This window comes from Rhagoletis zephyria, unplaced genomic scaffold, assembly GCF_001687245.7.
Source record: "Rhagoletis zephyria isolate East Lansing unplaced genomic scaffold, Rhagoletis_zephyria_1.1 Rzeph_scaffold_00360, whole genome shotgun sequence".
NCBI classification, from domain to species: domain Eukaryota; kingdom Metazoa; phylum Arthropoda; class Insecta; order Diptera; family Tephritidae; genus Rhagoletis; species Rhagoletis zephyria.
This window is the reverse complement of record NW_016157444.1, coordinates 28,184-51,852: the sequence shown is the minus strand read 5'-3', so window position 1 is coordinate 51,852 and position 23,669 is coordinate 28,184. Positions and strand designations below refer to the sequence as shown.

Genomic DNA, 23,669 nt, shown 5'->3' with positions numbered 1-23,669 from the left:
GCTTTCGTTATGAAAAAGCATCCGTGAAGTGGATAATCAAGACAAAAACTAAAATATTTAACTTGCATGTTACCTGCAGTGGAATTCGAACCCTGACCATTTCTGGATATCAACAAATTGTGGCATGCATCTTTGCGCACTCAGCTACACCCAGGTATATAAATTTGCTTTCAAATGTTGAATATGCATCAACACCACAGCACGCGATTTGTATGTACCCTGCAGGGAAACCGCGGACTGGTGAATCAAATTTCTAGTTCCGTACTAGGTCTTTATCGCCAAAAAGGAACCAGTCCGATAGGAACTAGATCCCCTCCAGTCCAAAATCGGCGAAAAGTGGTACTTTTAGAAAACTAATTTTTTTCAGTTTTTTCACTAGAAATCTATATCTAAAGTGACGAATTTAGAAATGGTTCGGAACTATAGAAAAGGGGATGCAGAACGAACTAGATCTTATTTGTCGAATTTAGAACTAGTTCGGAACTATCGAATAAGGGATGCAGCGGGGGGCTTGTTTACTTTACATAGATATGTGTTCGGCGGCTTTTTCGTTCAAATACGCTTCTATTCTGTGCTTCGCAGATGCTTTTTCATAGCTTGGTAATACAAAACTAAAATTTGTGTTAACATTTCAACATCTTGGGACCGTCTGGAATATAATAAATAACAGCGAGCACCTCTGCAAACTCATCTACAGCTAAAGGTATGTAAACGTACATTTCTTCATTCAAACAAATTTAATTTCAAATTGAAAACACATTTCTTCCAAAATAACTTAAAATCGCGCCACGGATGAACCAAAAAGATTGAAAAATCATGATACTTTTTTATTTCGTCTGTCGATTTTAGAACTGGTTCGGAACTATAGAATTTAGGCCTAGTTCGGAACTATCGAAAAAGGGATGCAGCGGGGGGCAATTGACACTTCCTAGGACATCGCCATGTTAAATTCGCCAGTTGCTTGCATGCAAAAGAGATTTATCGCGAACCAGTACTGGGTCTAAATGTACTAGAAGCGCACCAGTTCAGAACTAGAGATTTTCTCTACAGGGTATGTACTATGTATGAATGTGTGTGTTGTTACCGCTCTTAGAGCGGCGCTCTGCATGCTTGGGGTGCGAATGTACACTCATATATATACTCTGATGTGAACAGTCAAATACGTGCGTAATAAATTTTGAATGAAAATATTTTTAAATTCGATTTTTAAACGATAATCAAATATAATGTATTCATTTTTACTATGCATTATTTCCCTCAGTGTGGCGACTACAAAGATGCCACCGCAAGGTTTAAAAACCGTATTGGATGACGCTGCGAAGATAAATAATTATGCCAAGAGTCGCCCGCTTCAAGCCTTTTAAAACTTGCCACTGAAGGCACGGGTACGGATCATTTTCACCTTTTGCCGTGGCTTTCAAGAGGCAAGATTTTAGCCAGATTGTTTGAGAAAAAAGATGCACTGGTGGCCACATTACACAGCAGTCTTTGGTTCAAATTTAACTGATGTAGTTTGGCTGATTGGGATACCTTTCCGACATATTCAAAAACTAAATGAAACCACCACACCTCTTCAAGGCGAGGGAGGAGCTCAATTGGAAAAAATAAGAGGGTTGCAAAAAAAAAAAATTTTTAAAGCAGGTGTTGAAAGCGTAAACATCTCCAACTTTCGTCGGTTGCAAGAATATCTACATATGGGCGAATCCGAGAAATAGTCAACCAAAATCGCAAAAAATTCATACAATTCGAGTCCTCTCATTTTAGTGTCAAAAAGGGCATAGTACAACATATTCTTATTTCATATTTCTTTTCACATTTATTTGAGAAATCTGATTAGTGCCTCTTACTTGTTGAAACAAAGCTCTAAATAGCATTGGTTTTAAGCACTACATATATGTTTTAATAAAAAAACAACAACATCGCTTTAAATAAATCAATTTTTCAACGGAAAAAAGAGTAACGGCCGTAACGTAACGTTCCGAATGCACATATACAAAGGTTTCAAAGTTAATCCAACCTTTAGTTTGCTTTNCTCTAAATAGCATTGGTTTTAAGCACTACATATATGTTTTAATAAAAAAAACAACAACATCGCTTTAAATAAATCAATTTTTCAATGGAAAAAAGAGTAACGGCCGTAACGTAACGTTCCGAATGCACATATACAAAGGTTTCAAAGTTAATCCAACCTTTAGTTTGCTTCTATATCACATTTTGTAAACTTATTATTTTCTCTTTAAAGTATTTTAAATAGATTGAGCCCTCCATGCATCACAATTTGCGCAAGTCGGTTGACTTTGATGGTAATATCAAAATCGCTTCCTTTTCCAGTAACGTCCGAACATAAATTTCGAAGGAAAATACACCGACATTAACTCAAATTCAAATTTCCATTATTTTATTCTCATAAGTACCACTATAAACCTTCCCTTATAACGCAAAAAATGTTTAACTTTTACTATTTTTTGTAGCAAAAAAGTTAAAAGAAACAACCGAACGTAACGTCCGCAACGCTAGGATTTGCCCATATGTGAGTCTGCATTTTCAAGAAATGCTTACATTAAAACCAAATACAGAAGCAAACTTTCAGCGTCAAATGATTTAAAGGTAAAATTGACTAAGCTTCCAATAAACTTAAAGGAAATAATGAAATCATCAAAACAATTTCATTCCTCACATTAAAGCTTAATGAGCATACAATTTGCATTGTGTTTTCTTATTTTCGTAAACAGTCAAACCATTTTAAGGGTAGGTGTTGCCGGGAAGCACAAAAAGGATGCCGCGGTGAAAAAAGTTTGGGAACGCCTGATCTAAGCTATACCTCTTGTATGGGCGTAAACTCGCAAAAATTTATTATTAACTAAATACGTAAACATATTTCAAGTAAAAATATTTGCTTTGTAACCACTTACAATATTTATCACTATTGTTTAAAAAAAAAAAATACTATCAACATTAACGACTAAAATAAAATATTTAATTCGGGCGGTCGGCACGCTTTAACTTTTTTCCGATTGACCTGAAATTTTGGATAACACCTTTTTTCATGAATATTCACCAATCTAAAGGGTGCGACCAAACAAAATCCAATAAATTAAATTAAGGGCCACCCTACTGAGACACACATGTGGTATAGAAATTACAATATCAATATTGTAGTTTGCCGTTGCTACGTAGCCACTACAATGATTCTTAGAATGATAAAGACACACGTGTGGTATAGATCGTAATACTGATACCATACTACGATGTGTGTCTGAAGCATAAATAAAAGTTTCAAAGCTTGCCCAAAGTTCACAAAAATTAATCAAACTTCAAAAAATTCTCACAAATATTTCAACTTTTTAACCAGAATTTTTAGAAAATATTCGAGTATGCAGTTTTATAGCCCATTCAATTTTAGTAAAGTGAAAGTTTCAAGTCACTAGAAGTTTTGTTGAGGGTGTTTCCTTCCATGCAAAAATAGATTTTGTTCATACGACCCTGCAAAAAATTGTGCGACTAATCTCTAAAGAGAGTATTCCGAGATTACTCTCAATCAGGTACAATTGGGCATTAATTAGTCGCAACTAGTCTCATACCGGTACTAATGGAGATCAGTAAGGCACTCGGCACATTACGCGCCTAATCAAAGTAGAGTAATCGTTTCGTCATACCGAAACGAATGCATGACGACTCGACTTCTGTACACTTGCACGCCGTGCATAAGTCACCAGCTAATAAACACTTTCTACACATAACAAATTTTCTGACCGTTCTTTCGCAACTACGCACTTCCGCAAATATTTCTGCTCCGAAATATTGCATAAACGCTTAATACAATTTGCAATGGTTTAATACAATTTGCACGAATTTTAGTACGTAATCATTCATTTTCAATTATATTCTATTGAATTGACAAATAAATTTTATTTCCAACAGAAAAAAGTAAACAAATGATGATTTCAAAACTGAAAGCGCCTTACAATGTTGGGCGCTTCGATTCATGACGCTTTTATGATTAGGCGAAAACAAGATTTTGAATCGTAATGTACAGAGCTTCATTGAAATGCATGTGTTCGGCATAAAAGCTTTATACTCTGGTATGCCGAAACGATTACACTACTATGATTAGGAGCTTAATGTGCGGAGTGCCTTAGTCTCGACTCATCCCTCACGGGTATAATTGGAGATCAGTTAGTCCCCGACTAATCTCTAACGGGTACTATTAACGATTTAATGATATGTACGCACTTAGTAAATGAAATTTCATGTGCCGCGATGGCGCATAGAGAGAGTATTCGCTTAAGAAAACTGAGAACCCCGGTTCGAATAGCAACTGGCGCAAATTTTTATTTTTTAAAAGTGACTAGTCGCAGTTTATACCCGTTCGGGTATAAAGGTGAACAATTAGTCTCTTCATAGGACATGCTCGAACAAAAGCGAACAGTTCATTCCATATAAAGAGATCAAACGTGGTATTAGTCGCATGTTCCTTTGCGATTGATCCCGGAGTCATCCCGGATTAGTCGCATATTTTGCAGGGGATATATGGAAGGAAATGCTCAACACCCTCACAAAAAAATTAAAAAAATTGTTTGCGACTTCAAACCTGCCCTTTGATGTAAAAAATTGAAGGTTCGTTTAAATCGAAATTTTCAAATTCTTGAAATATCCTAAGGTATGCATTATTTAAAGAAAAAATCCAGATTCTGTTAAGATAGTAATCATCCAAAACCAAAAGCTTGTTAATTTATAAACATTTCTATTGTATCTGTTCATAAATAATTAATTTCAACGAAATATGTATTGTACTGAACAAAATTTCTAGCACGTCTGAGTTTGTTTTTTTTGCACTCGAGAGATTAAAAAGTAATGAGGTGTATTTGTAATGCGACTACAAAATATTAAAGAGTAAGAGCTTTGATTTTCGAGGAAATGCTGTTTTTTAGTTATATATTTCGTACTAGGACTTCGACCGATCCCTAACCATTTTCCCTACCTTTTTAAAGATTTTTGCATTTTGTTTTCAAATAGAATAATAATTAACTTATTCTACTAGTTGCATGTACAACTTGGATACAAATGTAAATAAGAATGCGTAGACACTCACCTGATCACATATTATGTCCCATTTCTTTTCATCATCGTAGTTCTTAAGTAATTTCGCTTTGTCCGGAGGTAAATCCATTGAAGCCTGAAAGATAAAAATAAATATTTTGTTATTATGTATGCATGTATACATATTTAACTACTTCTCTCGTAAATCAAAAATAAATGGTTCTTACGCACTAAAAAACTTGGCTTAAAGTAAAAATACTAACAAAAAATTTAAGTTGTACAGTAGAGAAAATGGACAAAATAGATTTCGTATTTAGGGTCATAATATCAAAGAACTAAAAGTTCATCTTTGAAAAAGGAAATTAGTACCATGCAGGAGAGAGAACACTCAAGGTACACTGGTGGCCCGATAATTAGAAACGATTTTCTTTTACAAGTTTCGGCCATATATTTTTATTTATTAGTTTTAATTTATTTTTTTAGGAAAATATATTGCATTCTACAACGACTGGAATTGAATGAGCTACAAGGTTGTTTGTTTTTATTTGTTATTACCAGGGAACCGATTTTTAGGACCTAAAAACCTATAAAAAAGGCAAAATAAAATAACGAAATAGGCTGGAAAAGGCAAAATAAAATAGCGAAAAAGGCAGGAAAAGGCACTAGGTGTTGCAAAAAATACAAAAAAAGGCAAAACAAAATAGCGAAAAAGGCAGGAAAAGGCACTAGGTAATGCAAAAAAAGCAATATAAGGCACTAAAAAGACAGAAAATACGAAGAGCAATCAAAAAATACATTTATAATAGAAATGTTTATATTACAAGTAAAAAGAGAAAAACTATGAACTAGTTTCATTCATATGAAAAATTTGTACTTTGAATCTTTGACTATTTTATCCTTTCGAGTTTCTAACTCATAAAACTTTAATCTGTATAGTTGTAGTAACATTGAACCACAAGATGCATTTTGAAGTTTTCTGGCAGCATTTTCATTCGATTTTCGCGAAGAAAAGCCTTGAATGTACTAAATGTGCGCTCGACATAAGTTTATACAAGCGGCGCCCAATTTAAGTATGGAACGTTTGAAACGTTCATATTATCAGGAATAAGGGCGTTTCCTCGCCCTTTNCTGATCATTTATGTATACATTTGTCTATATCTATCTCGATTCGTTTTGGCTGTTACAAACAACCGTTATGTGAACAAAATTAATATACCCTTGTGCACAAGTGCGCTCGGGTATAAAAATTGTAAATGCTATAACCACTTTTTTAAAGGTAGAAAAGGCCAAAAAAGGCAAATATCTTAAAAAAGTCAAAAACAAGGCAATTATCTTAAAAAAGGCAACATCAAATGTGTATATATGGAATCAGGGAAAGCTATATCGTGAATATACTCTATCTCTTTAGCAGAAAAAAAGGCAATTTCCATAAAATCCGTTCCCTGGTTATTACAATAGTCGCAGAAAAGTTTTTTTCTTATTTTTTTGAGTGCTAACTGAATAATGAAGATGGGGGCTGATATCAATGTGCGACAATTTTATGATAATTCAAACCAGCCCGGACTTGGTTAACATTTTCTGAAAGTATACGCATCTAGTAGTAAAATACTCGACGGATTCGCAAAAGTAAGCTCGTATTTTTATTTCATAGCCTACTAAAGTTTTCATGTCCCGGCGTAAGAAGTTTTCAAATATATTTTAAATATATATATTTATTTAAAGAAAGGGGTGGTATCTGTAAGACTTTTTTGTCTTTTATAGTACATCAACTGGTTGGTTCCACTTATTCGGGCGGGAGCTAATGAGTTAAAATGTTCTATGAAAACATTTCCCATGAAGTTTTATTATATTTGTCTTTACTTTTAATTTCGCTCAGACATTTATTTCAACCATTTTTTCCACTTGTTTGAAAACCTCTTACGCCGGGACATGAAAAATTTAATAGGCCATAAATAAAAATACGAGCTAACTTTGCAAATACATCGAGTCTTTTACTACTGGATGGGTATACTTTCTGAAAATGTTAACAAAGTCCGGGCTGGTTTCGGCTGTCGCACAGTGTATTTTGCCACAATTAAGTTCGGTTTCGGGCGGGTGCCAGCCCGCACTGCTCCTGTCGAACTTGAACTCAAAACAATAAAAAATGGATTTTGGTTAAAGAGCAACGAGTGGATATCGCGTTAGATATTATTTGTTTAAAGAATGAATATCGAGCCCTAACCGGCAAAATAACGTAGGCGACATTTTTTTTCAAAATTTTCTTTTTGATGCAGAAATGCATCTAGATGCTCTAGGAATATTTCTGCATCAAAAAGAACATTTTGAAAAAAATGTCGCTTACGTTATTTTGGCGGTTAGGGCTCGATATATTCTTCCCACCGGCATAATCTTCAAATCGATGGCGATTTACGATTTACAAAACCTACCAAGTCATAGATATGACGGAAATGGTGTATTTTTAACAGTTTCCGTTTGAAATATTTATTACTCTCATAACATGTATTCAAAAATATTTTGTAAATCGCACCGTTTTCAAATCGTATGATTTCTAGAATAGCCCTAATAAATTGAATTTAAATTAATTGTATCATTTTGTTCGTTAATATTGTAAGAATCTTTTTTAATGCGAATCATTTCAGATATACTTGTAGAAAAAATTCTTTTCTCTGAAAAATCATTCCCAGTAGTAATGCGACTGTTTATATATACTTCATGCTTAATCATACCATCTTTCCTTTTTTCTTGCGATACTCCTTTCTTTAGCTTCCAAAAACCTATCCCACGAAAGTTATATAAATCCTGTTTTTTACCATTTAAATCCATTTTTCACATATGAGTAGTCCACTTGCAAACAGCGTGAAAAGTATTCCGACGAACTGATAGCCAACCTCCTTTTTTGGAAGTCGGTTAAAAATAAGGGCGGATTTTTAATGTCACCACCCCCTAGGATTATTCTATACCGAAAAAAATATACCCCTATTTTTTATTTTGAAATCAAAAAAACCTTTAGAGGTCGCTAAAGCGCTCAAAGTTGTCCATGTATTTTATATGGGGAAAAAACAACTTTTCGTAGAAATCGTCTAGAATACTTAAAAATCAATGTTTTTCGATCGGAAAACTTTGCTTATCTTCAAGAGATTCCCAGTAATAATACTAATTGTTGNTAGTGCTATAACTTCTACCGCTTAGACTTTGTTGCTTTTTCAATTTTTCCTAATAAACAATCGTGGTACAAAGCTCAATAAAAATATTAAAAATAAAATGTTAACAAGCCACAATAACATTGACAAATACATAGTTTAGGAAGAGCCTGCCTGAAACTATACAAAAAAGCAAATAAGCAAATGGATGTATAGAATTGACAACAACAACCACGCTGTCGAGTTTAAATAGCGGCAAATCAGCTGCAACTTATTAATCTTCCAACACTTTCCAGCCGCAGGTAAATGATTGGTACAATTTTTATAGTTAAATTACCAACAGGTTCAATTTCAAGTCCGCTTCTTCTTGTTCCCTCCCGGGTATCAAGACACTTTTGGCCCCTATTTCTGAAAGCTTGTAAAACTAATTTTGAATTGCACGACCCACCCCGTTGCTTATGCCAGGATTTTAACTCTCATTCCAGCACGTTTGATATATCAGATCCGCTTTTCAGCATTAAGAAATCGATACTGTCCTCTCTCAATAAATGAATCATTAAAATTAAGACATATAATCGGCTGATGAATTTAGTTCTGTAGCTGAACAGTTTTAGATCTCGACACTTAACAAACTCCTGCCTATCGTGACTCGGCGCAAAAATTGAAAATACTGGTTCCGTACGTCATGCGGACTGCGCCCCTCGTGCGGATGGGCGGGAATGGAGGGTAAAAACCGTTGGGATATTAAAAAATAACAATGGTACAAAATAAAAATAAAAATATGTTTTTCGCTTATGTTCTCATTGAGTTATTTTCACTTAGAAGTAAGCAAATTTGTAGAACTTTGGAAAAAACCCTTTTTTCTTAGTGTGCGCTTTCGTTTTTGACTTGGATATGCTCTTAACCATACCACGTATTCTACGTTAAATTTAGCGGCTGTATCTCCGATACAGCAAGCCCTCAACTGCAGCATGTGTTGTTGGAATTTGAATGATGTCAGCATCTCTTTAAGCTCGCGATTCGCTCCTACAAAGTTTGTCGCATTATCGGAAAATATCGTATGGCATCTACCGCGACGGGCGATAAAGCGCTTTAAAGCAGCTATGAACGCCATGGTAGTTAAGTCAGGAACAAGCTCAAGATGAGCTGCTTTCGTTGTAAAACAAATGAATACAGAAATGTATACCTTGACAGGGCCCTTACCTCGTACGCGTTGTGTGATAAGAAAGGTCCACAATAATCTATGCCCGTTACCGCAAATGTATGTGACGCTTCAACACGCTCCCGTGGCAGCGCTCCCATGAGCTGCTCTTGAAGCTGTGGCTTATTGCGATAACATAAAATGCAACGGTGTACTACTTGCCTTATTATGCTGCGAGCATTTATGACCCAGAATTTGTCTCTTACGATGCTCAGCAGCGTTTGGCACCCAGCGTGCGAATGACGACGATGAAGGTGTTCGATGATAGTGCGAACGAATGGGTGTGACCTCGGTAGTACAATGAGGTGCTTAGCGTCGAATGGCAGTGATGAATTGGCGATTCTCCCCCCAATGCGAGTTATCTGGTTGTGTAGAAAGGGCGAGAGTAGATTTAAACTAGACTGTGGACTCAATGTGCCTTTCTGCAGCGCCTTGTATTCTTGAGGAAAGTATTGTTGCTGAAGTAGCGAAGAACTAGCATCAAAGAGTCGTTCAATTCGGGAGTGGTTATGGCGCCAGGCTCAGTTGGTAATTTGCGAAGTTTGTCGCGGAAACGTTGAACGTAAGTAAATATTCGAAGAAGCTTAAAATAATTATTTACGAATTTGTGATCAGCAATGATGTCTTCAACTTGCATTACTAAAAGGGTGCGATGTTGCTTGCGCTGCTCTGGCATATTAATAATGGCCTTCATTGGACTGGAAGGCCAGTGTTGTTGTTGTAATTGTATAAATTGTGGCCCGTGGAACCACAACTGGTTGTTGATGAGGTTGTGCACCGTCACTCCCCGCGACACTAAGTCAGCAGGGTTTTCCGAAGACGATACATGACGCCAAGTGTAGCCCGCTGTGATCTGTTGTATTCTTGCTACCCTATTAGCTACAAATGTAGTCAAACGCGATGGTTCACCATGTATCCACGACAGGGCAATCGTGGAGTCAGACCAGCAGTATATGTTGCGTGCATTGATAGTGAGTGTGGCTGCCAATGATTCCAGTAATTCTGACAAGAGAGCAGCGCATAATTCTAATTTTAGCAGGGTGGTCTCTTTAGTGGGCGCTACTCTTGACTTTGTAGCGATAAGCGATGAATGTGGGCCTCCATCAGCGTTAGAAACAGCATAGACGCAAGCTCCGTAAGCCTTGGTACTCGCATCTGCAAAGGCAGCAAATTTAGTGTTAGAGTTAAAACATACGAACCTTGGAAAATGAATTTTTTCGATGAAGGTGAGTTGGTTACATATATCGGCCCATTGTGTTTGAATCGCCAGAGGTACACTTCCGTCCCAGGTTAATCGCAATTTCCATAATTCTTGCATCATTATTTTGCATGGGACGATGGTGGGGTTTATAAGGCCGAGTGGGACAAACAAGCTGAATATTTGCGAGAGTATCGTACGCTTGCTGGCCTTCTGCAGCCGTTTCTGAGACGGTGTGTATGAAAAAAAGAAACAATCAGTAGCAGGTGACCACTTTAATCCTAACGTTTTGATGTCATCTATTACGGGTTCCTTGTCCGTCTCTGAAACATCGTCGATAATGCTCTGATGATTTACAGCAAATTTTCGAAGAGGGAATCCTCCCTTGGCGAGTAAATCGATGACCTCCCCTTTGATTGCCTTGACTTCTTCAATTGTGGCGCCCCCCGTCATAAAATTGTCGACATAGAAGTCTCGCCGAGTGACAGCAGCTCCAATTGGTGGGTGGAAATGTTGTCGTAAGCCAGTTGCTGTAGACATCTCACTGCCAAAAATGGAGCACAACTAGTTCTGTATGTTACTGTCTGTAGCTGATAGGTGGTCACCGGCTTGCTTGGAGAATTTCGCCATAAGATGCATTGCCATTTCGCATCNTAGTTCCGTATGTTACTGTCTGTAGCTGATAGGTGGTCACCGGCTTGCTTGGAGAATTTCGCCATAAGATGCATTGCCATTTCGCATCTCTTTCATCGACCATAATTTGCCGGTACATTTTCGTTATGTCGGCCATTAAAACATAACGATGTATGTGAAAACGAAGCAATATTGTAAATATATTGTCTTGTAATGTCGGACCAACGCGGAGAATTTGGTTGAGGGCGATGCCGTTGTCGGTACGGCAAGAGGCTTCAAACACAACACGTAGCCTTGTAGTCGAACTGTCCGCCTTGGTAACGCAGTGGTGTGGGATGTACGTACCTACTTTCGATGACAATTCGCTCGGTGGAATTTTGACCATGTGTTGTAAATCGATGTACTCTTGTATGAAGTTCTTGTATTCAGCCCCGGTCGGATTATTTATCAGCATTCGTTTTTCCACTGATAAAAATCGATGACAAGTGATGTCGTATGATTGCCCTAGTTTGCTCGGGTTGGTGGAAAACGGAAGGCGCACAATGATTTTGTTGGTCTCTGGGCAACGTCTTGTTGTTTGCGTAAAGTAGTGTTCGCATTCTTGTTCCTCAGCGGTACGCATTGTTGATTTTTGTTGGTATTTGTTTTCCAAGTTCCAGAACTTCTCTAAGAAAGAGTCCAATGTCGGTTGCGAATGAATGGTGAGCGAGATATAACTTGATGTATGTGATGAAAATGGTGGAGGTAACGACGACGATGATATTGACGATGACGATGTTATCGGCGAAGAAAAGGACGATGATGTGGTTAGTGACGACACTGAAAGCAGCGAAGATGAAGACGGCGATGAGTGTTTTGTTATGGCTCCAGCGACGATCCAACCCAGTTGTGTTTTTTGGAGAGTCGGCAAGTGTTTGCTTAGTTTTATTTGACCCACTGATAGTATGTCAAAAAACAAACTCGCTCCGATGAGGATATCAATGGGTCCAGGATGATTAAATCGACTGTCGGCAAGGTTGATGTTGTTGGGAATACCCCAAGCGTTAAATCTATGGCAATATAACAGCCTCTAGTACTGGAGAGAAACCAGATTGCAATGATTCGAATTTAATCGTTACAATTTGATGTGACATTGTAGTCACAGCACCAATTCCGCTTATTTCTACATTTGCCTTAGTGCGAGGAAGCTTGAGTATCTTCTGAGCCATGTGCTCAGTTATGAAATTCAACTGAGAGGCTGAGTCAAGGAGTGCCCGAGCCGTTATCTTAGTAGTGTGCATGTTGCTCAGCTGTACTAAAGCTGTGGCGAGAATGGCGTCACTATGGCAATTGTGAATATGAAGGGAAGCTGATGATGGAGATGCATATTTCTTTTCTATATTTATTTTTATACCTTTCATGAGCATGAAATGGTATTATAACTTTGGTCCGATGTTTGTAAGTACCAGAATAAGAAGAGATAGACCCATTAAAATGTATACTTAAATGATCAGAACGGCGAGCTCAGTCGATTTAGCCATTTCCGTCTGTCCGTCTGTTTGTATGCAATCTAGTCTCTCAGTTTTCGAGATATCCGGATCAAATTAGGTAGGTGGGTGTATTTTTATAATGTATTAATCATTTGTCGGAACCGGAAGAATCGGACCACTATAACATATAGCTCCCATACAACTGATTGTTCAGATATGAGATTTTTCGTTATAACTTCTCCATTTATGCAGCTAGGAACATGAAATTTTGCATTGTTGTCACTTATTATCAAAGGAATGCTTTCGAGATTCTTTGTTATAACTTCTACATTTATGGAGCTAGGAACATGAAATTTTGTATTACTTCTACCCATTATCAACAGAAAACTTAGAGTAAAAATTACAAAGATCGGGTCACTATAACCTATAGCTCTCATACAACTGATTGTTCAGATATAAGATTTTTCGTTATAACTCCTCCATTTATGTAGCTAGACACATGAAATTTTGCACTGTTGTCACTTATTATCAAAAGAATACTTTCAGTGAAAATGGCGAAGATCGGGTCGCTACAACCTATATCCACCATACAACTGATTGTTCAGATATGAGATTTTTTGCCATAACTTCTTCATTTATACAGCTAGAAACATCAAAATCAACTGATTGTTCAGTTATGAGAATTTTCGTTATAACTACTCCATCTATGTAGCTCAAAACATGAAATTTCGCCCTATTTTCCTCCATTTATGCACCTAGGAACATGAAATTTTGCAATACTTCCACCCATTAACACCAGAATATACAGTGAAAATAACAAAGATCGGGTCACTTTTACATATAGCTCCCATACAACTGATTGTTCAGATATGCGATTTTTTGTTATAACTACTCCATCTATGTAGCTCGAAACATGAAATTTCGCCCTATTTTCACTCATTATCAACAGAAAGTTTACAATAAAATTAACAAAGATCGGGTCACTATAACCTGTTTATTGCCCCCATACAACTGATTGTTCAGATATGGGGTTTTACTGTAAAACTCCTTTATTTGGACAGCTAAAACCGATAAATTTCGTAAGCTATTTTTTAAATAATAATACAAAGTCTACTGAGAAAATCGTCAAAATCTATGCTGTATAATCATAATCTCTTGTACCACTGATTGTTCAGATACCAGTTTTTGCGATATATGTATCTCCTTTATGTAGGAAGCTAAACCCATTAAATTGTGTTACCGGTTTACGTACCGATCACACAGTAGTGAAAATCACTTAGATTGGTGCTATATAAGGTATATCTTCCATACCTCTGATTGTTTAGATATGATTTTTTATATATGTATCTCCTCTATCTATGCCTGTTGTGAATATATAAATTTATTCAAATGCAGTAATCTGTTAAAGTAAAATTTTCAGATGCTCATGAAAGGTATGAAGTCTTCGGCATAGCCGAAGACAGCGCTGCTCTTACTTGTTTTATTTAATAATTAATATTTTTTTATAAATGTCTAGCTCACATATAACACCGAGCGATAGTAAATTTAAAACACAAATATCAATATACTCGCGAAACCATGGGCCAAATATAGTAAAATTGCGTTTATAGTTTTTCACTTTGACGTCAGTAACTCAAAAATGCTCAGAGAAGAAGTATGGGTATAAAATTAATTAGGAAATCCTGTAGAATGTTAACAGATTCAAGTTTCTAGTGCAGAAGGGCTCGTAAATATTGAAAATGTCATTTAAAAAATTGTATCCTTTAAATTTCGCAATATTTGTTTTTGAAAAAGTTATATGTTAAGGGCTTATATAAACTCGATAACATCCTCGAATTTCGTTCTTCTAACTTTATCAGCTTAAAAATTACTAATTCGTCCTTGTGAATCCAAAAAGTTTAAAATTTTTAAATTCTAACGAAATTTCCTATTGCATTTGCTACCCATGTTTTTATTCTACATTGCATTGAATTTTTTACTAATTTTTGGAATTAATCATATCCTTGAAATTACAAAGTCCTTCAAAATAAATCCTGCGGCCAGAGAGAAAAAATAAAAACGCCACTTTAAATAAAAAAGTAGGTTTCAAACCCATTTATTTATTATTTATTTCATGGTAGCAGAGCTTCTCAAACAATATAGAAGCAATTTTTTCAATTCAACTTGTTAAAAAGTAATGAATATCTAAATCCCGGCACTAGTCCCGGGATCCCGGGATTGTGACAATGCCATACCGAAAATTCCAGGATCGGAAAAAGCCGAAAAATTAATATCCCTACTATCGATACTGTCGATAGTATCGATCCATCTTGTATGTTTTTCTAAATCCATTTATTTTTCGTTATCTTGTTTTTATAAATTTGTTTATTTTAGCGGCTCGCGGTGTCATTTTAGTATCAAGAAATATTCCTAGAAATTCATTCGCCGTGTAAACAATCAAAAAGCGATTTCAGAAATTTTCGCTGCAATTTGCCTTTCGGAAATAAAAAAAATTCTTTCGAAAGTCACTTTACATGCATGGTACTAGTGGTGGCAAACTATCGATGGCACTATCGATAGTATCGACGGGACATCACTATCGCAACCACCTCAGTACCAATATTGCGCACAACGCACTAAAACATGCTTGTGATGCACTTCCATTCGACGTGGAACATATTGTCGTCAGGATATACTCTCATTTTTATTTGTTCACTTCAATGCAAGGCGCATCTATACGAGGTGGTGTTACTTGAACAGCTGATATGAAATTTTTGTAACGAAATGGCAAAAATCATATCCTATTTTCTTTCGTTTTGACATCCTGATGCACCAAAAAGCAATAACAAAATACACGGAACTTTTACTTATATGCAATTGCTACAACCTTATATGGATGCGCCTTAACTGCAGGGTTTGTCAAAATGTCAATCTGATTAACGATTAAAATGTTAATCGCGATTAACGATTTAAATTAATTATTCGTAATCATCTGTACGAGTAATGATACAATTTTTTAATCATTCATCGTCGGCTGTGATTACGATTAATTAATTTCAATCATTAATCGTTAATCCAAATAAAGAAAAACTAATTAAATTGTCTAGTTTGTCCGAATTTATAACCAACTTAAGTTATTCTTTTGTGTTTCACGCTTATAAAAAACACATAATATATATAAAAAAAAAGTTATTACTTTTATTATAATAAATACATAACTGTAATTTTTACAGCCCATCCCACATGTGCAGAGGGATATTACAATCTAGTTTGCATAACATCTGCTGGTAAAAGATCTTAATGAAAACGCACACCAAATTAATCAGATTTATGAGGAAAACCGACTTTGTCATAGCCGATTAACTGGCCTTGTGTGAACAGGACAATTCTAGCATAAATTAATAAGTCATCAAATTACGAGCTCATTTAATTGATCCCAACGGTTTTACCCTACATTCCCACCCAACCGACACGACGGGCGCAGTCCGCATGACGTACGGAACTGNACAATTCTAGCATAAATTAATAAGTCATCAAATTACGAGCTCATTTAATTAATCCCAACGGTTTTACCCTACATTCCCACCCAACCGCATGACGTACGGAACNCATAACTTTGGACCACGTCAACCGATTTCGATAATTCTTTTTGCATCGGAAAGGTAGTGTGTCAGAGGTGGTCCCATACTAATCTGGTTAAGATCCGATCAGCGTATCATGAGATATATATATATATTTTTTTTTATATGAGAGTTGAAGTCGGTTTTTTTTTTGCTAAAAATTACTTGTTTTTTTTTATTTTTGCTNTGAGAGTTGAAGTCGGTTTTTTTTTGCTAAAAATTACTTGTTTTTTTTTATTTTTGCAAAAGAGTCGTGGAAACAGGAGTTTGGTAAGTGTCGAGATCTAAAACTATTCAGCTACAGAATCAAATCCATCAGCTTATGTTAAAGATAGTAGTACTTCAATTATTGAGAGAGGAAATGATAGTTTTCTTTATAGTAAAAATAAAAAAAAAATATAGTTTAAAAAACTAAAAACACGCTTTCCACAATTTCCATTCGTACTGAAATCAGGTTACTTCAAGATTGGTAATTTAAAGCAATTATAATTCGTACTGTCATCAGGTATGTAAGTTGAGAATGGAAATCGCTGCATCTTTTAGGCGCATCAAAAATACATATTTACATCCCAAGCTAATAAAAGCCGAATGATTCGTTTAATTCAAAATTAGTTTTGCATGGCTTCAAAACCAGAGGTCGAAAGTGTCTTGACATTCGAGAGGGAACATTAAAATTTAGCTCAGCCAGAAGGGCTGGACTTTTAATCAAGCCTGTCATTAATTTTACGATAAATATTATACCTAGCATTTCTCTACGACTTGCGAGTGTAGGAAAATTTATCCAGCATTAAGATTCTAGTTGCCTCTCGTACATGAACAGGCAAGCTGTTCAAAACATTCTTTAGTTTAAATTTTATTTGAATAAGTTTATTTTTTAGTTATTTATTAGGCCGAATTATTGTCGGAAACGCTTCTAAAAATCGAAGGTAATGATGTCAACGCGATTGAAGTGTTTAAATATTTGCACGATCTTGAAGACACAGTAAAGCGTCGCGATAACGACGAATATCCCTAGTGACTACAGAATGGAAGGAAAAACTCATCGACTCTGACTGTGAGTTGATTTCTCCCACCTAAGGACGTTCCGACACCATCAGAGTATCGATACCTACTTAAATGAGTTTACTCAAATCTCTATTTCTATACTACTTATATGAGTAAACCGAATGTATCGATACCTATATCGATAATTTTTCATCCTTTTATATGCGAAAAATCGAAAGTAATTTTCAAGCGTTATTTGTGGCCGACCTATTCCAGCTGTCGATTCAAATATTTTCAATATATTTAAAGTTGAGCAAGGGCGTTTTTGAACCAAATTCTGAAATAGGGCGTTGTTGAAGTTTTCTGTGAGAGGGCGTTTTCGAACTGGCTACCGATTAGCTCGATCTTCCACTCAGGTGTCGACATGTATATTTGTTCATTACTAACGCTAGAGGTAAAATTCAACATTTGAAAGGTACCCACAAAGCTTTACGTCTTCAAACCATTGCTTGCACTTTGCTGTTGTAACACTAGCTTTGTAAAAATATATCCACGCTTTAGTTTTTGGCGGTGCCATTGCTTAAAGCAATTATTTTGCATAAAAACGACGCTGTGCTAAGCTTCTTCCAGAGACCCAAAATAATTATTATCCTAATATTTGAGATCAAAAACGTCGCCTTGTTTTAAGCGAAATTTTTTCGTCTTTGTATAATAATTATTTTTCGTCTCGTGGGATGATTATTTTCAGAAGACAATTATTTACGTATTTTTATAATAATTATATGGGATTTTTATTTCTCTCGGGACGTTTATTTCAAGACGAATATTATTTACGTCTTCTCATAATAATTATTTGGGACTTTTATTTTTTTTTCATCTCGCGGGACGTTTATTTCAAGACGGAAAGGATTTACGTCTTATCATAATAATTAGGTGGGACTTTTATTTTTTTCCGTCTCGTGGGACGTTTACTTTAAGACGGATGTGATTTACGTCTTTTCATAATAATTATACATATGCGACTTTTATTTTTGTCGTCTCTCGTGGCGTTTATTTCAAAACGACAATGATTTACGTCACACGCCTTCTCTTAATAGAATCGGTACACGGTACATGTACTGCGGATTTCACGAAATTAAACGCAAATATCTCCGAGCTCGATTTTTGGAATTTGATTTTCTAACATCTGGCAACCCTTTTCAATAAACTTAAACCACGTAAAAGCAAAACCCTTTAATTTCACACCACATTTTTCGAACGAAATCGAACGAACGATGCAGATCAAATCTCCGGACTAATTAACAAGTTTCATTCCTTTATTTAGAATTATTAGGAGAAGACGTAACTCATTCCCGTCTTGAAATAAACGTCCGGAGAGACAAAAAAATAAAAATCCCATATAATTATAATGAGAAGACGTAAATTATATTTGTATTGAAATAAACGTCACGAGATACGAAAAAAAATCCCATATAATTATTACGAGAAGACGTAAATCATTTTCGTCTTGAAATAAACGTCCCGAGAGATGAAAAAATATAAAAATCCCAATAATTACACTATGCGACAGTCAAAATCGGGATGGGATGAAACCAACGGGAAATGTTATATCGGTCAGAAACAAGTTATACGTGGCCCGGCGTTTCGCTAATATAACGTTTTTCTATATACTCAACAGTTTTGCCGGTAAAAATCCGATACACACTCTGAACAAGTGGGCGAACCACCACGCAAGAAAGTAAAGGGCGCAAACAAACGAAAATAAGTTTTGCGTTCATCAATTTTTATAACCTATGTATCTATGTAATAACCTAATAATTACCTTTAATAATTTTTAATTTTACGTGTTAATAATAAATAATATATAATAAATATTATCCAAATTCATTGAAACATAAAATCAATATTCTTGTCAAAATGAGATACCTTCACTTAATTGTGAATAAAAGCGAAACGCGTCCATCGATTTTCATGATCTATGTCTCATTTTGCTTAAAGGTTATGTGACTTTGCGTGAAAGTAATACGACTTGCCTTTTTTCCGTTTTGGATTTTTTATGAATTTAAAAAATAAAAAAATTTAATATTTTAGGCAAAAAATATTTTTTTTCTTCATACATTTATTTTTACCGGCAAAACTGTTGATTATATAGAAAAACGTTATATGAACAGATTAAAGGAATTGTAATTTTTAATTTTTTTAAATTTGTTTGAGCAAAATCGGACTAGTGGTTCTCGAGTTATGTCAAAAAAAAGACCACCAAAGGTGACAATTTCCCCTATATGATAGTTACTTACTTCAAATCGATATATCTCGATTCCTAGACGTGACCCAGCGAAACGCTGGGACACGTATAACTTCTTTTTTACCGATATAACTTTCCCCGGTAGTTTGAACCCTTCCCGATCACTGACCCCTACCATTTGTCTCACAGTGTTATTATGAGGAGACGTAAATTATTTCCGTCTTGAAATAAACGTCCCGCGACACGAAAAAAATAAAAGTCCCATATAATTATAATGATATGACGAAAATAATTTAAATTTTAAAATAATCGTCCCGCGAGACGAAAACAACTTCTCCATTGTTCAGTAATAATTATAGAGCAATATTTAATTTTATTTCTTATAATCGTTATGGTCTCTGGTTTCTTCCGGAGAAAAAATATGGCCGACAAGATATGGCACTTGCTCATATCGATTCGATAAAAGTACATTTCTTTCGATACCAAGTAGCTATCGAAACAACTATTCGAGTAAAAAAGTAGTTGGTATCGAAACAAAAGTATCGAGTACATACTCGTATTTACTTGTATCGGAACATCCCTACTCCCACCTGCAAGAAGTTTTTTAGTAATTTCTTTTTGTATTCTATTTTCTTTTTTTCCTCTACTCTGCTTTTACATATATAAATTCGAGGACTCGGCCGATGGTGATGATGAAGTCTGCGAAGATGGGAATATGTGATCTTGTTTATAGTTAATTTGATTAGTTTAGGATATCGTCGATGATACTGTAAAACGTTCTATGTCACTTATTACCTCTGGTGCTTAATTGATTTGTGTTATCTGTATCTGATCGATTCTGGCAATCGTTCATCTTCATCAGCCAAAGGTAGACAGTTTTGTCATTATTTTATTAGGGTGACACGATTTGCAGATGCATTCCGGTGCAAGTAAGGGACCATCTAAGTATCAAGGTTACTAAGGTTGCAGTATGTAGTTTATCATAGGAATGTAAGTTCCTTGAACGAATAAATGTTTAATGTAATTTTTTTCATTCCTATATCACGCAAAATTGTTGGCCGTGGTTGGCTTCCTTTTTTTCAGTCAAAAATGGTGAGATGATTATTCATGTTCATTTGCTGGTGTTCCAACACTTTTAAGGTGTATTTTTTAGTAAACGAGCGACAAAAAACACTCGGCACAGTAACGAAATACATGCAAAGCAACAACGCAAACTCGGCTATTTATCCGTGTTCAGCCAGGTCGGTTAAAAAATACGCGACCCGATGCGTAGTGTTGTTAAGTGAAAAAACAGCTGTATTGTGAATGAGCTGGCGAAAAATCTTTGGGAAAACTTCATGCAAATGTCAAATTCATTTTATTTTTATGGATACATAAACAATTAGAATTTTATTTAAATTTTAGATATCAAGATAAGAAGCGATGAGCAGAAGTCCCGTGAGGAGGCAATGGGATTTTTAAGGTGTTATCTTACCCGGAAAGCTGAATTTGAGCATTCCAAAAGGAAGAGGGTAGCTTACGCCAATGTTTTGGAAGCCATCGCAAATTTAATAATATAATGAAGTATTTCAAAATTTAAAATTTTTGGGAAAACGCAATCAAAGTTTTATCAATTCATACAGTTGGTATAGAAAGACAGATGGAAAGAAACTAGGGTTGCCAGATTTTTTTTGCGCGAAATCAGAATATTAGAATTTTTCATGCTATAAAAATCAGTACTTTTCAGTACACCTTTATTCAAAGCAAAATTATGAATGTACCTTAATTCACAAAGGCCCTAACCAACACTTTTCTCGAAACTGCGTTTTTCGCAGATTTTGGTAGGATGTATTAAAATACACCTTCAATAAAAATTTTAAAGTGTTAGTATTAAAAACATCAGAGTTTCAAGCCACTTTTCAAAAAGCCCTACCTATATTTCATACTGCTTTTATAATCTGGCTTATCCCGAGTTTCGTCCGAAAAAAATTTCAACCGAAAATTTGTATTCCGCCCATAGTAAATATATGGAAACCAAAATTGAAAAGTGAACCGGTTCTAGGGATGTTGCGATACCAGTATCAAATGATGTACCAGAAGCTAAGTATCAATACAAATATTTGTTTTGGTATCGGAAATAAAATATCGATATATATTTTTTTTTATACAAAAAATGTTTTACATAATATGAATGATGCAGTTAATGAATATTAATAAGAAATCTTTAACAACTGCAGTGCGTAATAAACAAAATATGAAAAATGGCTCGGTATTATCAGAAAATCAGTAAATCATTCTTTAAAATTGTTCTATGCACCAAAATTTCAGATTTTTCAAACAAACGTTGCACTTAACTGAGCTTTTATCAAACTTGGTAACGTGATTCCATACTCTACTTTTCGGCGTAAAAGCAGAAAAACAGAAATAAACACAAATCAATTTCGGTGCTGTATATGTACTGTGTTTATACGGTTTGAATACATTACGATGCCATACAAGTATCGATACTAGTATCAAATCGGCATAAGAAATAAAATATCCCGAGTCACTAATGAGCAAATATACTTAAATAGAATTCTAGGGACCATATGGCTTGTATGAAGATTATATTGATGTTATTATGGTTAGGTTAGGTTAATATGGCTGGCTAGGGTTGCCAGATTTTGTATGCGTGAAATCAGTACGTTAGCCTTTTTCATGCTAAAAAAAATGAGTACTTTACAGTACATTTTTATTCAAACCAAAAATTNACTTTTCAGTACATTTTTATTCAAAGCAAAATTACGAATGTAACAGCCGGTTTCACCAACAATTTAAATGGAAAATGATTTTTTATTTTTTGTCAATTTCCATATAAAATTCAAAAAACTAAAATCATTTTTCACTTAAATTGCTTTCGTGAAATAGACATTTTTGAATAGCAATAATGAGATCATTTCCATCTTCAGTGTTTAAATAGTCAAAGAATTCTATACATTTCATTTAAAATTACTTTTAATTTGAAGTTCACATTAAAAAACTTTAACTAGAAGCAGGAAGCCAGAAAGCAAGCTTAATAGCCTCAGTTGCTTCGTTTAAGTTTATCATCCGCACGGATCTAGTCCGATTCGCACTATCATAACAAGCGAGTTTTAAGGATTAGATTCAGGCGAACGACATCCTGCGGACCGGAATAGGCATGTATCCCACGGATGTCATTCGCAAGAATCTAATCCTTCACACTCGCTTGTTATGACAGTACGAATCGGATTAGATCCGTGCGGACGGCATCCGTCGGATACTGTAATAGGTATGATTATTTCAAACTGTGGAAAAGTACCACTATTTAAGGACTTCATCCATATTTCCTCATTGCTGAAATTAATTTTTTCAAATACGCAAAAACTTTTAAAGACTAAGTAAGAACTCGCTGAAAATAGTATCTAACTCTATGTCTCTTATGCAAAACTCTTTTGCAATATCAGCAAATTATGAAAAAAGAATCGTAAGTTATACGCAAAAGCCATTCGAATATTCATATTTGTTGTTATTAAACTGAAAGTTATTTTGAGAAAATAACACTCGACAAAAAAAGTCAGACTTCTTTTTAATAATTTAAGCTCCACAACTTATCTCTAACGGGNCTATGTCTCTTATGCAAAACTCTTTTGCAATATCAGCAAATTATGAAAAAAGAATCGTAAGTTATACGCAAAAGCCATTCGAATATTCATATTTGTTGTTATTAAACTGAAAGTTATTTTGAGATAAATAACACTCGACAAAAAAAGTCAGACTTCTTTTTAATAATTTACGCTCCCCAACTTATCTCTAACGGCTACTATAAACGATTCATTTCATGTTCGGCGTTGGCACACAGAGAGAGTATTCGCCTAACAAAACTGAGCAACCCGGTTCGAATCTCAGCTGGCGCAAATTTTTATTTTATTTTTTTTAAAGTGACTAGTCGCTTTTTATACCCTTTCGGGTATAAAGGTGAACAATTAGTCTCTTCATAGGACATGCTCGAACAAAAGCGATCAGTTCATTNAGCGATCAGTTCATTCCATATAAAGAGATCAAAAGTGGTATTAGTCGCATGCTCCTTTGCGATTGCTCCCGGAGTCATCCCGGATTAGTCCTATTTTTTGTAGGGTCATTTTGCATGCTGTCGCGTTCTCATCGTTACGCTCTTGCTTGTA

General features: G+C 35.3%; 1 protein-coding gene across 2 annotated transcripts in view; it reads right to left on the bottom strand.

The window, feature by feature from the left end:
- Positions 1 to 23,669, bottom strand: part of Frl (formin-like protein) — a 199,196-nt gene that overhangs the window by 173,480 nt on the left and 2,047 nt on the right. For both annotated transcript variants that reach the window (XM_017610977.1, XM_017610978.1), the window contains exon 2: positions 5,093 to 5,176. In XM_017610977.1, the coding sequence (XP_017466466.1) occupies positions 5,093 to 5,176 (84 nt within the window). The remainder of the gene's footprint in view (positions 1 to 5,092; positions 5,177 to 23,669) is intronic.